The 16,898-nt window shown below is 45.0% G+C and overlaps 2 protein-coding genes across 2 annotated transcripts; both read right to left on the minus strand.

The window, feature by feature from the left end:
- Positions 1-4,562: 4,562 nt before the first annotated feature.
- Positions 4,563-11,143, minus strand: LOC110982568 (uncharacterized). Its single transcript, XM_022241066.2, has 2 exons — positions 10,252-11,143; positions 4,563-7,976 (listed from the first exon to the last, which is right to left on the minus strand). The coding sequence occupies exon 2, from the start codon at positions 7,740-7,742 to the stop codon at positions 5,802-5,804; it is 1,941 nt and encodes a 646-aa protein (XP_022096758.2). The 5' UTR covers positions 7,743-7,976; positions 10,252-11,143; the 3' UTR covers positions 4,563-5,801.
- Positions 11,144-11,294: 151 nt separating this feature from the next.
- LOC110982569 (uncharacterized) lies at positions 11,295-16,405 on the minus strand. The gene is made up of 2 exons (XM_087148036.1): positions 16,126-16,405; positions 11,295-14,804 (listed from the first exon to the last, which is right to left on the minus strand). The coding sequence occupies exon 2, from the start codon at positions 14,466-14,468 to the stop codon at positions 12,531-12,533; it is 1,938 nt and encodes a 645-aa protein (XP_087004162.1). The 5' UTR covers positions 14,469-14,804; positions 16,126-16,405; the 3' UTR covers positions 11,295-12,530.
- Between the last annotated feature and the right edge of the window lie 493 nt (positions 16,406-16,898).

Raw genomic sequence — 16,898 nt, forward strand, 5'->3', positions numbered from 1 at the left:
TGGACTCGACGATGCACAATGTACACTACTTGGGGGTGTCAATGTTGCCCCCCCCCGTAAAGGTGTCACATGTATTCCTCGTGTCTCAGGTCTGGCAACTTGACTATGTATTACATTATTTGAACTGTTACTGCTTAATGTCTAGACTCTAGACGGTGGCCTGGCTTATCTGGAAAAGCTCATCACGTCAAAGCACAACGACTGGGAGAGGAGGGGTTTTCCTGGACACAGTATCCATGGGGACGGAGTCTTGCACGCTTGAAAATTCTTATCTGAATTTCTTGTGAATGAAATAATTATATGCGGAAGCTTTTCACTGGAACTACGTTTGACCTCGCTCGCCGCGGCGTGTCAGTTGAAGGTCTGTTCATACTTGGCGCGAAAGCAAACTCATGCAAATTTGTGACAGGGTCGGAATTGGAAGGACTGTTTTAATTAAAACTGTCTCGGTCCAACTCCATTCCGGGATTGTCCGAATATTGTACGTTTACATACTGGATATAAACTACACGTTCGAAAATCTTACCCTAAGATTTTATAGCTTTGGCGGGACTTTCTTGGGAATTTCATGAGTAATAGAGGGCGATCTTGGCCAATGAATACAAATAGAACAAAATATATCATCAAATTATCGTAAACCTGTAATATAGAAAAGATAGCCTGTCACAGGTTTCAATTTCATGTGCACGTTATAAATCTTCTATTGTGGTTGTTTCTTTTTCCATATTAAGTTTAGCTGTAAAGCAAGCCATTCGGGCTGCAATCTGAAAGTCATTGGCCCACTTTACCGCTGTACGGGGAAAAAAGACTACAAACGACCACCTGATTGTCCAAGGATCGCGTCGCTGATAAGCGAGCACGGGTGGAGACGATGACAGCCTTTCATCGCTTGGAACTAATGTGATTCCTCGTTGTAATGCAGCATTACTAACAAGAAGGGGCCTTCGGCAAAATGGAGTCAATTACTAGAGACCAGTTTTTCGGCTTGACAATTAAGCTCGTACTGCTGATTGTAATGTCCACCGCCCCGTAAATCTCCCTTTACGTACATTAGTGAGCTTGGTGGTATAAATTTAATCACCCACGATACAGGTTTCGCATTGCCAATCTTGATTTCATTTTTTTGTCGGGAACGGAGGTTCTGCAATAATAGAGCAAGCCAATAAACAATGGACAGTAAGGTCTGACCCCCCAACAAGAAAAATCCAGGCTTCTTGTTTATGTTGTCTGAAGTAGACGGTGCTGTCTGATTTCCCGAGAGCAAAATCCCGCCGTTAAAATGTGCAATGAAGGATGCTAACCAGTTTTTCAAAACGGGCAGTGCACTAACCACCGACCACACACACAAAAAAACTCACTGGAAGCCTGTGTCTGAATGGAAACCGATCACACCGAATTCCGAATTTTCTCATTCTATGACGGAGAGGCTTTCCTAATATTATTCAGCACGATACCAATCTTTGCCCCGCCCCCAAATAATGGGAAATTTCCAGACGCTGGGAGTCGGCAAACAGATCAGTCCTTTTTGGTACTTTTGATATATGCGCGTCTCGGAGCATGCGTAATAGCATGCAAGGACTGGTATGTCTGCTGCCACCAACGCCCAAAGTCTCCCATTGACACACAAAGGGCTGGATTTGTACCCAGCGGCAGACCCTGTTATTTTGATGTACACTTCTATAATCACTATGCATCCATTCAACACAATGAACACGATTCACCATCCACCCGTAAAGATTTTTGTCGGACCCTGTCTTCCTCATCAATTTCGTGGAAACTCGCCAGTGACGGAAAATGAATTAAAACAAAACCAATCTATGTTATCAACTAGATCTCTAGATGTTCAGCTCATGGGAGGCGAAGGAAACAGAATGAGGCCGTGTGACTTCAAAGGGACCGGGAATTTCACTTGGGAAGATGTTTTGTGTAACTTTCTAGTCCTCCTGAATGTAAGAAAACTGACATTCTTTTGTGGTGACTCGTTGTTGACAAGTCAACATTTTAAAATTAAACATTTAAGAATTTTGGAAACTTTTCCTGACCAATGAGATCACTGTTGCTGTGATGCCAACAGACGTTTGAGGAGAGGGATTCTGTTCAAATTTGAAATCCAAAACTTTCTCAATGGAATTATTTAAAATATTTATGGGAATGTTCTGCTCACCGGCCTACTTTTATGAACTGAAGCAGCAACAAGTCACCAAAGTAAACAAAACATCCGGCATCAAAAGGCAAAAACTGTGGAAGAGTTTAGCACGGAAACTACTGTAACTCTGGGCTTTCTATCCCGGGATGATCTCAGAATTTTTCGCATAAATAAAAAGATCAGCATAAGAGTACAAAATAGAAAGCAGGTCTACCAAAATGCCCTTAAAACGGCACAACAAAACTAAAAATCAAGTGAATATGGGACACAAAGGAGCATTTGACAAGAACTCGATTTAAACAAAAATTACAGGGCGGGAGCCCTTTCAGAATGTGTTCTACAGGATGACATATTTTAATTATCCAAGATGAAGTGATACGTCGCCCGTTACTGTCACCTAGTCTCCAGGGTGTGAAGTTTGCCCGCGGCGCAGCCCGAACATAATTGGAAACAAATTTTACGAATTAAAGGACACTATGGCGGCCTCTGTCAATTTTGGTTTTGTTTCATTTGCTTTTCCCTGCATAAATTACACGCAGTTCTCATCAAAGCCAACACTAAAATGTCCAACATGGCGATTCAGCTCAGCACGCTTCCCACAGCTTGTATTTATCGTTAGATTATCAGTTAGTTGATTGGTTGATTTTATAATTGGGAAGTGTATTGTTCATATAATGTCCACTGTTTTAATTAACACACTTTAACTTAAACGTGGGTAAACAGTCATGTAAATAGAAATTTATATCCGATCTTTTAATCAACAATAACAAAAAAGGATTCCTACTGAAAAAAAAATCAAATTAATATAAATTCATAAAGCATGTCCGACGTGCATCAACGAACTAAGAAAATGTTACGACACAGTTAAGGTCATTGGACCATCGCATCACCGGGGTTGTGCATTTGGCGGCACCATTCATGTTCACAATTACTTTGAACATTAAAGGTGCAATCCAGTCACTATTCTCCTCGAGCAAAAGCTCTGGCAGTTGGAATATTATGTTCACACTTCCTTGCTTCGGCTTCTAACAACGCGATATTTCTCGCTTCCGGAATTAGGTTGCATGAAGGTTGCGGCGAATGCCCAAGGGAGCTGGACTCATGAAATTCTCTTTATAAAATGACTCGCATGATTTTAATCCGTCACTACATTATGTGTTCCAAAAGGGGTCTTTCAGTGGGGTGGGTAATTTTCAAATCCCGGTGGAGCAAATGGCCCTTTACCCGCCCAGTCTCCCAGCCATTTTAGGATAATAATAGGATTTTTTATGATTTCAATTTAGCACAGCTTTATTTACGATGACCTTTCACCTCCTTTGCAGTAGTAAACGGGAGAGTATGCTGATGAAAATTTCCATATTCATAAGCAAAAGAGTGACGCCATACAAGGCAGAACAGGAGTGTCACCGTAGCTTTGTGTCCAATTATGTATGTCACACTATGTCGGCATTTTCTAGGGAGTAAGTTTCACTTGACGCTTGGTTTTCACTTTACATATGGTTTTCATGCTAAACAGCCTGTTTTGACAAAAGTAGCGGCCAATATTTTTGCGTTGGTGGTGGGTAATTTTGTAGGACCAGTCTTTGCACCGTTCTTGTGTTTTTTGCACAAGAATTGCCTTGTGCGACAACAGCAAAATAGCGCCCTCGTGCGTATGGTGAAGGCATTACGAACTGCGCAATACTGCAACCTTGTTTTCACTACCAATGAACTTAAAAACAACTGTTTAGATCTTGCGTGTATTGTTCTAACAATACCCACCAAATGTTTCCTTTAAACCGCCTACGAATCAGTCAAATCTATTTTAGGAATGGTTTTCAGAAAATTCAACCGACAAATTGCTCCAAAGTCCCAGATTACAAAAAGGCCATGTCTGTATACAAATACCACTCGGGTGGCACGGTAAACTTGACTTCGAATCCGAGAAGTGATGTGTTTGTGAAAACCGATGCTCCACTTTTCTCGTTGTAGTGAAGAGCGGGTAGATTTTCATTTCCCCGATGTCAATCAGGTCAACGTGATCAACATGGCGTCGACCGGATCTGATGGGTGCGCTTAAGGTCACCATATCAGCGGCTGGCCTGTGCTCTTGACTGGTGCTCATAATGGATTTCCCAGTTTCGAGGCCCAAGTCACCAGAATAGATAATGTAAAAAAGGGAAAAAACAAAACAACCTAACTCAATGGACGAAAAGAGCAGTCACCAATAGTATTGCGAGTTTCATAGGCAACATTGTCGCTTGCTGACGCAGAGAGTGCTTTTGCGCATGCGAAATGATTTTCGTGCCTTCTCGTGATCAGTGGTATTGCTTACTGTCGAAAAAGTCTCCTTCCCGTGTGGCGGGAAATAAAAACAAAGACACGAAGTAAACCATAAAAAAGAAAGAAACGTGTCTTCCAAATGGGAATGGTCAGATTCTCTTTTGACAGACTTTTTAATTGAGTTTTGATTGATCAAACTGGCCTCCATGCCAAGAAGCGCATGCAGCTATGAAAAACATAACCTTTAGGTCTAATGAATTCGATGAAAGCGTGAGGGTGTTTTGAGAGTTTAAAATCAACCCGCGATACCGAGGACGAGTTGCAGAAGCGTTCATGCCTGAAGAACGACTGGAAGGGCGAGGCTAGTACCGGGAGCAGCTGTGCGAAAACGCCCTGGCGTCATGGTCTTTGTGTGCCAAGAACACGCTCTGCAGCCGGCATCACTGGCCGACGTGCATGGCCGCTAAATGATTTCACTTTGCGTGCAGGAAGGATTACGGTACTGACGCGCTTCCCCTCACAAACTTCCCCGTAGCCTGTTCTGTTGGCTTTATTTTGGTCCACGATTCAAGGGGAATTAACGGCTTGCTTTGCTGACTCAGGTTGCTTCCTGGTTGCATGGAAAAGTGGCTTGGGTATCACAACATAGGTGGACACATTTCCCGTGGTTTCCTGATTTGAATTTTCTTATTGGTTTAGACCACATATATTTAACAGATTGGGCACCATGTGCTTTGCAAGAAATGAGCTAATGCTGAGATACCTCATTCATTGTTCAAAGATGGCCGCCCTTCACTGGATGGACCAAGTGTGGGAATTCAACTGATTTGTTCTCCCTGCGATACTGGGGTCCAGAATTCATTAATGTGTGAACTTCAGCTTCAACTTTTAGCGTTTGCCTGTTTCTATTCAAAAGGTCCACACCCTTTCCCGGGATCGTGGTGTTGACTGCTTACCGGTTAAGCAAACTTAGCCAAGTATGTCGAGATGATCATTTCCTCTGATCACGATTACTCCGAACGAGTGTGGGGGCGGGGCATGATAACTGGTTTCCGCTCATACCCCTCATACATTGGCTTGGGGACGCTATCCACATTTGTTAAAAAGAGGGCGGTATTGCTACTTACCAGCTTGGTTTGTACACTCAGGTAACTGCTGATATCTTTAGGCTTTCATTGTTAACCAGGAAGTGCTCTACGGTATGGCAATAAGCTAGCAAAATGCTCTCTGTTTCTTCAGTTTTTCGTCACAGAGAAGATCAGTCGTGTTCAGCATGCAAGGATAGGCAACGGAATTAGCAAACCTAGATTTATTAAATGACACACCGCACTCGGTGATAACTTGCTAAGGACTGAGAGCGGCTATTTCTCCAAATCGAGTAGATTTGGCATAATTAGACATTGTCAGAACACCGTGCTGATTGGGTGAGTTTTCGCACCAATTCCTCCCAATGTTCCGTCAGAATCTGGCCCTCTTTGCACTTGATGGCTGGAACCGTCTGAAGTGTTACCGGCAAGGAGCAGTCACGGAGCACGATGGGTAAGATGTACTCTCGGGGCCCGCCCCTGTGATTGTTGGCCTCAACCACAGCCTGCTCAACGGCGTACTGCTCCCACCCCACGCTCTTGGGGATGGTGTCGTCGGGGGAGGGGTCTGGAGGGTGTGGAGTCAGGATGATCACAAACTTGTAGCTGCACTTCAAGCAATCCACAAACGCCTCAGACACGTACCGCCCACATTCGACGTCCCTTGACTGCATGCAGCCTACGAGTCTGTGTTCTGTCTCCAGCTTGTACACGAAAACCTCTGCCCATCGACTGTCCCTGTCCGCGTGCCACACGAAGAAGTCGTACCGGTAGGTATACTCACGCAGCGTGCTGTTCTGCTCGGGGCGGGGAGGTGCCACGAAGTGGTAGTCCTCGAGAATTCTCACGTAGTGGGGTTTCTCCACGGTGCTGTAGTAGTCGAAGTCGTCGTTGAAGTAGGCCGAGTCTTGATCTTCATCAAGGGGTGTTCTCAAGATCTCCTCTCGGACCCTTTTAGCCTCTGCCACTTGCAGCCGGCTGCCTTCCTGGTTGTCAAGCTCCCCCAGGCACCTAGCCCACCGCTGGTGGTTCTGCACTGGATCAAAGAAGTGGTCGTGCTCACTGTCCACGGCATGAGAGAAGTTGGAGATGGCTTCGGCGTGACGTCCGAGGAGGGCATAAACATACCCCAGGTCGGAGTAGTCCGCAGGGTATTGTCTCATTTCGATAGCACGGGTGAAGTTTTGGGCGGCCTGCTGAAGGATTTGTCTGCCCTCTTCCGTCCGTCTAAACTCTTTGTCACCTCTTTCATATATACCCAAAAACATGACAGCTAGATATCGATACACGAACTGCGATTCACATTTACTGAGGGACTTTTCCAGCAACGGCCTAGCCTTGTCATAGTTTCCAACTTTGACGTATTCAGAGCCTACTCTACGGATGAGAATAGCATGCTCTGGGTGCATCTCCAGGCCTTTTTCTAAGCAGTCAGCAGCTGTGAGGAGTTGGAGCTCCGGCCGATCAGGGAAAGCCACGGCGATGCTCCTGTTTCTAGGGTCGTGATTGACAAGGATTCCAAGGAACACCCAAGACAGAGCTCGGTAATCTATGGAGGTAGTGGTGCGTGCTACCTCCAGGAAAAAACGACAGGCTTCCTTGAATCCGCGTAAAATCCGCTCGTCAGAGTACCATTCAGAATGCTCCGGCACAAACGAAGCTTGACCAGCAAGTTCCCTGAGATACAACATCTGATAGTCTCTCTTGTACAGAGCAAGTGCATAGTCAAAGAGCCACTCTGCTTTCTGTGGACCTTTGCACTCCCTACCTACAGTCACCGCTCTCTCGATAAATCTCATGTAACGAAAACAACGTTTGTGCTCGAGGTAACGAATAGCGTGGGCTTTATCCGCATAGGCCATGGCTCTCTCAGCTTTAGTACAATTCCTCGATAACATTTCAGTGAGTCTGCCGTGGTATTTCCAGTACTCGTGCATCTGACAGAGCTTTCTGTGCAAGAAAGCCAAATTTCCCAGGGCGTTGATGTTTCTCTCATCCTTGTCCAAGACATCTTGGAAGAACGCTTGGGCTCTCTGGTGATCGTTGAGGTGGAAGGCGATGAACCCTTGTAGATTTCGGACGGCTGTGTAGTACGTTGGACGGTCGTTGAAGTCCCACTTCTCCTTGGCAAGGATGTCTTCCTCTCGCCGAAGGGTTTCCTTATTTACCACACAGGGGCGCAGCTCAGGCCAGCTGAGATGGCAGCCCAAGGATTCTACATTCTCATTGAGTAGACTCTTGTTAGCCATTTAAACTGCACAGCTGAGGATGACGCGCACTCGATGCGTGGAAGTTAAAAATCCGACAGTTTTGTCGAAATTTTCCTCAGACGGTTTCAAGTTTCTTCAAGTTTAGCCGAATCTGGACCTCGACCAGCTGTTGTACTGGACACTGCGGGTGATGGTGGCGTGCGTGACACAAGAAATCCACGGGGTTAATGAATGAGGAGCTATCTCGTTTGGGAACCATGGCAACCTTGGACTCTGCAAAGAAGTGACACACAACTTTTGTCAATGCGTGGGGAGGGGGCATGGGGGAGGGCAGGTATCCCCAGTGGATGGTCGTGCCCCTGGCTGCCTCCCCCGAAATCTTGAAACTAACACGAGATGCACAGTTTATTTGCTTTGAACTGGCCCTGGAAAAATAGAGCACCTTCGGGTGTACCGTCTTGAAATTTCATCCCAGGTATGCCACTGAATGCACCAGTTTGCCTAACGTAGGTCAAATTGCAAGTCTCCCTGTACTAAACCGCAAAGAATCCCAGTCAATTCTGACGTAAAATATTTCTTCCATAACCGTTTGCGCACTGAGTCCTTATGGGACAAGCGACGGATCGTGGCAGACTCTCATTATGTTGTTCGAGGAATGGGCCTTCAGCTGGACCAAGAGAGGGCGTTATTTCCTTGATAACGGAGGTTCTTTTGGCACTAACTGCGTATCGCGAACGACTAGGAAACCCAAGAGTTACATACAGTGGCATCGCCACTAACAAATGGATACTCCCGATCAGTGGCGTAAATCTGTGTGTTGGGAATGGGAGATGGGAAAGGTTGGGGGATGAGTCGCCCGACCATAGAAATCTGGGATGAGGTCGGGCAGCTTGTTCTCGCATGTTCACGAACAGCTCGATTTGTTGATCGGGGCTGGGCCGCTCCAACACCAGGAACGTACATGTACAACCGGTTATCGGTAGTGAGTGGCAAGCAACATGCAACATGCCGATGTCCTTGTACGTTCTTCGAAAGTTAATGTCTGGATAACTGGGTAAATTCTTTTCCATTTAAAAAGAAACATTTATAATCTGTGTTATGGAAAAATAATAATATATGTTAGTTTTTCAAACTTTCCATTTGCTCTGGCTTTATAACCAATCTCACGAGTTTTTCCGTGCGTTCCTGTAGCCTACAACCCTGACGAGGAGGTGGAGTGATCCTGTTCCGAGAACAGTGTTCTTGGGTCGTTTTCCCTCTGTTCGACCGGGTGAACAAGAAACCCGTGTCAAAAACAGGCCGTCCCATTTCGGCCTTGAAAAGGGAGGGGGGACTATATACACTCTATGGGGGCGATGTTCATAATAAAGATGTACCTTTCAAGATGTATTTTTGCGTTGGGAAGATGTTAATTATATATACTCGGTTTGCCCGTACCCAACGTGTATGTTCAGTGCTTGTCCGAGAGCTTGCGAAAAAAACCTCACAAGCTTACTCGGGTGGGACTCGAACCCACGACCTCCTGCTTACTAGTGCAGATGTCTTAACCACTCGACCATCTGCACTAGTAAGCAGGAGGTCGTGGGTTCGAGTCCCACCCGAGTAAGCTTGTGAGGTTTTTTTCGCAAGCTCTCGGACAAGCACTGAACATACAGTGCTTATTAATATACGTTGGGTACGGGCAAACCGTTATATATAACAAAGATGTACCTCTGTAACTTGAATGCAGAATCTTTGATCAGAATGGCATTTGTGGCTTTTTAACTTGCCTTCCCTTTTTCGTGATCAAACATTTTAGTCGTTGGGAAATCCTGAAACTTCACCATCACAATTCACAATCCGCTTTAATTATTTGCTTAACATTTAAAAAAGTGGGGGGGGGATTCAATAGCCCAACCCACCACAAAAGTAGGGGTGGGGTATAAATCCACCACCCCCTGGGATTTACGCCGATGCTCCCGACCAACGCGGCTATCAACCGATGATCTGTGATCCGAAAGCTGGGTCGTGATATTTACGTACAGGCCGACCCTGGTGCCAGTAAACCAATGTCGGATCACTAACCGCAATCCGGATCCGTGTGCAACAAAAGGGCCCACTGTTCAGAATCAGGCTACGAGCCCGTTTGTTCAATCAAGACGGTTGCTATGCAACGTGTTAATCTCCTGCTGTTGCCTATGCTACAGCCTGGGCTGTCCCCGTGCATTTATGGGACCTTCCCGGCTGCGAGAAATCAGAACCAACTACGATTACATAGAATGAGCCGATATTCAGGATGAAATGTGCCTCGATGTACTTATGACATAATTCGTGTGAACCGATCCTAAGGGATTATGCATACCCGAATTATACACGTCTCTTGTTATAGCAACGATTTTCTGAGGTGATGTGAACCGTTAAGTTTTCGATTGAGGGCCGTTGTCAACACAAACGCACACAGAGACGTCACTCAGACGTTCTCCACTTTATCATAATCATAATGATCATAACATCTATGCACAAACTTTAAAGTGAATAATAAACTGCAAAGACCGATGTTTGTATTTACCTGATTGCCAGATTGAGAAAATGGACACCAGAGCCAGATTTTACCCCATGATATGCTGTGAGATTTAACATCACACCGTGATTAGACGTGACAGAGAGAAGGTTTGTTGTGAGCGATGTACTTTGGCCAGCTGTGTTGAAATGTACCAGACTATTAAAAATAACTGACGAAAAGCCCACCACATACAAGCGTGAACAATAGCGCACGTAGCAACTGACATCAATGGTTTTCGACAAACCCAAGCGTGCCGCAAGATATGAAGCAGGGAGCCACGATGCAGTGATTCTTGTGTAACCTTTAAGAGCAAACAATGACCCAATTTACCAGCCGTTTGTGTGTACGGTGTTGAGACGGATTTTCCCTGGAATATTTCGCGGCACAGATCTCCAACTAAACAACTCAGGTTGGGGTTATTATGCTTCTAAAAGTCCTTTGGTGTACACTAGAAGTGGTGTTGTCCAGCCCTTTTCTCAGCTTTGCTTTGCCCCCCTAGGAAACTTTCCCTGTGGGAATAAAAACTTTGGCCGTATTTGCATTTGCACCTAAAGAGGATGCACATATAAAACAAGCTTCATGAAAAATTTATTTCGAGTGGGTAGATTAACAAAGAAGTTTTTTTTTTCATCACACAACTGTCTGAGGCTACATCATGCACTTTAATATGGGAGAACGGTTCTTGAGAGGAGACTAGTTTCATGCTTCGGAAGCTTCCCCTGTTGAAATGTCGGACTTTAATATATTAAAGTCCGACATTTTTTCAAAGGGTATACCCTTTGAAAAAATTCTCCGGAGCCACGATTACAGCCATATTCAAGACAGCTTTCTCAGGCGTGTTGTGAAAAAATTCGCTGCCAGGATACGCTCTAGCCGTGTTGAGAGCTTGGTGAGTTAAGCCAAATTAGCCAAGTATGACGAAATGACCTTTCCGCTGATTACAATTACTCTGAACGTGTGGAGTGGAGCAGATAACTGGTATCCGTGCATGCACTAATGTGCTGGCTGTCAAAATTCGTAAAAAGAGGGCGCTGTTGCTACTTGAGAGCTTGGTTTGTACAAGGGCGCTGGTAACTGCTGATTTTATTTTTATTTATTAAAACATCAAATTCTCGTTGTAAAAGACCGAATTGTAATTTGATTTACAGGTAAACATTACTACTCAAATAAAAACTTTAAAATAAGACAACAGAATTATTAATTAGAAAGATATATGAACAAAGATACAAAAATTATGTTAAAAAATAAAACAAAATCAAATGAATGAAATACTCATTTCTCCAAGCGTTGCTTACAATTAGGTATTCGCAAGTGTATTCCATAGTTTGATAAACGATGGAATAGCACTCTAAGAGTACCTCGAAGCCTTTGTCTTGGGTTCAACAAACTGCCGTCTTTGTCCAAGTTCCATGGCATGAACTCTACTATTTAGAGGGAACCAACTTTTAAAACGATCAGAAACAAGGCTAGAGTAGTAGTAGTAGTAGTAGCTAGAGTTCTCATATTAAATTTAGACAATGCAAAATCAGCACGTAGAGTTATCTTGGTCCAGGATTACTTTAAAGGCCCGTTTCTGGATTGCTTTAATACACGATGCTCAATTTGCAGTAAGACCAGAATGTCACACAGGGACAGCATATTCTAAAACCGGACTGGACGTAATAAAATTGTCAAAAGATCATTCCTGGGACCTCCATTTTTTTGAGACGACTAAGAATATGAAGGTATCTAATACATTTAGCAACTATTTCCTGACCTTGAACGTCCCATGCCAGGTCATTCTGAATCCAAACACCAAGTTGTTTTCTTCGTTACGACATCAAGTAAATTATTGCCCATTTTCAAAGATGGCGGGCTAGGTGCACTTTTTTCAAAATAGAATTGCATAGTCTTGCATTTACATGTAGATGGTTGGGCTTATGTTTATTAATCTCAAACCAACAAAACAAATCAACAGTGTTGTTTTGCATAGATAAATGGCTGTCAACTGACCCAATCTCGTCCAAACTGAGGTCATCGACGTATTTCAATACACCTATGACAGGTGGAGTCAATGATATTTTTAGGCTTTTATTGGACAGATTTTGTTCGACAGAAAATGCTTAAAGACTGTTAATAAGTAAGTAAAATATTTTTTGTGTCTTGCATTTTTCGTCATAGAGAAGATCAGTAGTCTTCAACATGCTTGGATAGGCAAACCTAGACTAATTAAATTACACACCGCAGTGATTCCTTGCCAGAGATTAAGAGCAGCTATTTCTCCAAATTAAGGAGATTTGGCATTATTAGAGCTTATCAGAACACCGTGCTGATTGAGTGAGTTGTCGCACCAATTCCTGCCAATGTTTCGTCAGAATCTGGCCCTCTTTGCACTTGACGGCCGGCACTGTCTGAAGTGTTGCCGGTAAGGAGCAGTCGCGGAGCACGACGGGTAAAATGTACTCTCGGGGCCCGCCCCTGTGATTATTGGCCTCGAACAAAGCCTGTTCGACGGCAAACCGCTCCCACCCCACGCTCTTGGGGATGGTGTCGTCGGGGGAGGGGTCCAGAGGGTGTGGAGTCAGGATGATCACAAACTTGTAGCTGCACTTCAAGCAATCCACAAACGCCTCAGACACGTACCGCCCACCTTCGACGTCCCTTGACTGCATGCAGCCTACGAGTCTGTGTTCCGTCTCCAGCTTCTGCACGAAAACCTCCGCCCATCGACTGTCCCTGTCCGCGTGCCACACGAAGAAGTCGTACCGGTAGGTACACATACGCAGCGTGCTGTTCTGCTCGGGGCGAGGAGGTGCCACGAAGTGGTAGTCCTCGAGAATTCTCACGTAGTTGGGTTTCTCCACGGTGCTGTAGTAGTCAAAGTCGTCGTTGAAGTAGGCCGAGTGGTGGTCTTCAGCAAGGGGTGTTCTCAAGATCTCCTCTCGGACCCTTTCGGCCTCTGCCCGTTGCAGACTGCTGCCTTCCAGGTCGTTAAACTCCTCCAGACACCGAGCCCATCGCTGGTGGTTCTGCACTGGGTCAAAGTATTCGTCATACTCACTGTCTATGGCATGAGCAAAATTGGAGATGGCTTCATCGATGCACCCTTGGAGAAAATAAATATACCCTAGGTCGGAGTAGTCTCCGGGATACTTCCCTATTTCCAAAGCACGGGTGAAATTTTCAGCAGCCGCCTGAAGGAAATCTCTTCCCTGCTCTGTTTGTTTGTCCTTTTCAGATCTGCTATAAATGCCTAAGTACATGACGCCAAGATGCCGATACACAAATTGCGATTCGAGTTTGCTAAGTGACCTCTCTAGCAACGGCTTGGCCTTCTGATATTGTCCTAGCTTGACGTACTCAGAACCAACCCTACGGATGACCGCGTGATACTCTGGATGCATCTCCAGGCCCTTTTCTAAGCACTGTTCAGCTGTGACGTGATGGAGTTCTGGCACATCTGGAAATGCCATGGCGATGCTTCTGTGGTCTGGGTCATTATTGACAAGGATGCCAAGGAACACCCAGGACAAAGCTTGGTAATCCCTTGAGGTGCTGGTGCGGGCGACTTCCATGAAATAATGACAGGCCTTCTTGAATCCACGCAAGATTCGCTCGTTGCAGTACCATTCAGAATGGCTTGGGACGAAGGAAGCTTCGCCTGCAAGTTCCTGAAGGTACAATACCTGGAGGTCTCTCTTGTACAAAGCCAGAGCGTAATCAAACAGCCATTCTGCTCTCTGTGGACCGTCGCAGTCCCTCCCAAGAGCCACCGCTCTCTCGATAAATCTCATGTAACGAAAGCATCGTTTTTTCTCCAGGTGACGAATAGCGTGGGCTTTATCCGCATAGGCCATGGCTCTCTCAGCTTTAGTACAATTTCTCGACAACAATTCCATAAGCTTGCCGTAGTATTTTCTGTACTTGTCAAACTGATAGAGCTTTTTGTGCAGGAAAGCCAAATTTCCCAGGGCGTTGATGTTTCTCTCATCCTTGCCCAAGACATCTTGGAAGAACGCTTGGGCTTTCTGGTGGTTGTTGAGGTGGAAGGCGATGAACCCTTGTAGATTGCCGATGGCCGTGTAGTAGGTTGGACGGTCGTTGAAGTCCCACTCTTCCTTGGCAAGGACCTCTTCCTCCAGCCGAAGAGTTTCCTTATTTACCACGCAGGGACGCAGCTCAGGCCAGCTGAGGTGGCAGCCCAAGGATTCTGCAGTCTCACTGAGTAGACTCTCATTGGCCATGCAAACTGTGTAGCTGCACAAATGCTTCCAATAGTGTTTTGTTTACAGTTTGTGATGTCCCATCGCTTGGAAGAAGTAGTCTAAACAATCTTACGACTATGGTTCAGGGAGGGGTAGTGCAGTTTCTCACACGGCTGTAATTCGGCCGGCACTACAGAAACCAGTTTAGTGCCAACGTACAATGTTCCTTACAGACGCAACGTAGAGCACTGGGGTTTGGCCAATATTGAACTAGCTGCTGTTGCCGGAGACTGCGGTTAATGACGCTGTGACTTGAGAAATCCAACGAGGTTTAACGAGGAGCCATCTGTCTGGAAACCACGGCAATCTTGGACCCTGCATGACAATGAAACACAACTGCAAAGTCCACGAAAACAAAGACGGAATGCAACAGATCACAAGAAGACTATTTTATAGTCAAATCGAAAACGTGAGAGTTTCAGACTCTATGTTATTCACTCGTAAATTTAAACTTTTAAATTCAACGTTTTAAATGTTGATTCAACAAGATCAAGGGAAAATATTTAAATTATTGCATTAACTCTCTGTTGGTTTGCACATTTGAAGTACTGTGTTTATCATTTAAAATGTTGGATTCAACACTTGCAAAGAGTTATTATTTACTGCACTCCTGAAAGTATTGGATTCAATATTTCAGTTTTCAGCGTGTTGCAAGAAAGCGCGGTTAATTCTGGTGGAAAACGATTCTGCGCCAACCGTTTGCGCACTCAGTCTTGTGGGACAAGCGAGGAATCGTGGTATGCTCATTCTGTAGCACTCTAGCCACGAAACTGTATTTCGCGTACAACATCCATGTTTCTGAAGGACGATGGCCCCTTCGGTGAACCCAGACAGTTGCTACGTGACGTGATCAACGCGACGGTTAAGGGTGCAGTCCACTAATTCAGGTGATGATTTCTGGCCAGCTCATTAGCATTAAAAGTGCCCTCGCAGTATCTTTTGAAAAAGGAGATTGGCCCCCAAAATGGTGAGATTGTGTAAATCGTTACCAGGATAGGATAAACTCCCTGGGTCTTTGAGCTTTGAGAGTAGAATGAGAGTAGAATGTCTAAAATCTAAAAATGGTTCCAAGTGCCCGAGAACGTTGAGGGTTTCCACTTGAATATGGCTGCTATCAGACTTCGGCAAAATCACTTTTCGGGGGTGATTTTGTTTTGTGTGAATAATTAAAAATGTAATTGGTTAACCCACCAAAAAATTGAAAGATTAGGGACCAGACAATAATTTAATTTGTGTTTCATAAATCTCAGGGATGTTGGTATGCATGTTATTGGGCCCTGAACAGCGCTGATTTTACACTGTTTTGAATGGGGCTTGAATTAGTGGACTGTACCCTTTATCTTCCGCTGTTGTGTCTGGTATGTCGTTCGACAATGTGCAAAGCGCGGCGTGCGGTATATTTTATGGGAATTTCTGAGCGATGACTGAGCTGTGCCTTGGAAATGCAGGTAATGACACGATCACATAGACTGAACCGACAACACGATGAAATCTAACTTAAGAAAATTATAACGTGTGCTGTGTATAATTTTGGTGAACAAATTCTTCTAGGAATTCTGTAAATTAGGATTTCTAGTTTCGCAAGTTTAGCAACGTTTTTTTGATTAGAAGTGGTGTGAAAGATGTTAAGACTTACCTGAGAGGCGGCTTGAAAAATGGAAAATGGACACCGGAGCCAGATTTACCTCATGATGTTGTGAGCTTTAACATCATCGTTCGGCCGCTAATCACACTGTGATTACACATGGCAGACAGCAGAGCTCGTAGTGACCGATGTACTTTGGTTGGACTGTGCTGGACCTTACCAATGCTGACGAAGCGTAAACAATAGCGCAAGTACACTGCATGCTATTGACATCACTGGGCATCGACAGCCCAAGCGCGCTGTGTTATGATTGGGGAAAACCTTACCGTATGCATGCACAGTGTTGACACATAACTTCTAGGTATGCCGGACCGTGGCATTATGCTAATGAGGCTCACTCGCATGACTCATGAAGTGTGGCAAAGAGGGATTCACGCTTTCGTGTCTTTCATAGTGTTGTAGGAATCTCGGGAGTTCCTTTCCGATTGGGGGGGGGGGAGACGCATAGGTACAACAGCCTTGGGTCTAGTATTTTACGCACATATTGTGCTGGGAAGAGGGGCAATGTGGTGTACACGCATAGCGGCCAGTCGGCCATCTTTTTAAGTTCCAGCCTGGGGGTAAAGCGCCCAAACCACTGATACCGGCAATGAACCGAGAAGGACCGACTTTTCCCATCATCATTATCAGAATGAAAACCTTCAACTATCCGTTCTAGGGTTCGTTAATTTTTTTTCTGACGCAATCACCCAATTCGGGAAAAGATTAAAGCCATATCATTTTGTCGGCTCTTCGCGGTGATTTTCATACTTTTTTGGAGTGGA

This window comes from Acanthaster planci, linkage group LG17, assembly GCF_054643075.1.
Source record: "Acanthaster planci isolate LZ-2023a linkage group LG17, COTS_SCS, whole genome shotgun sequence".
Taxonomy (NCBI): domain Eukaryota; kingdom Metazoa; phylum Echinodermata; class Asteroidea; order Valvatida; family Acanthasteridae; genus Acanthaster; species Acanthaster planci.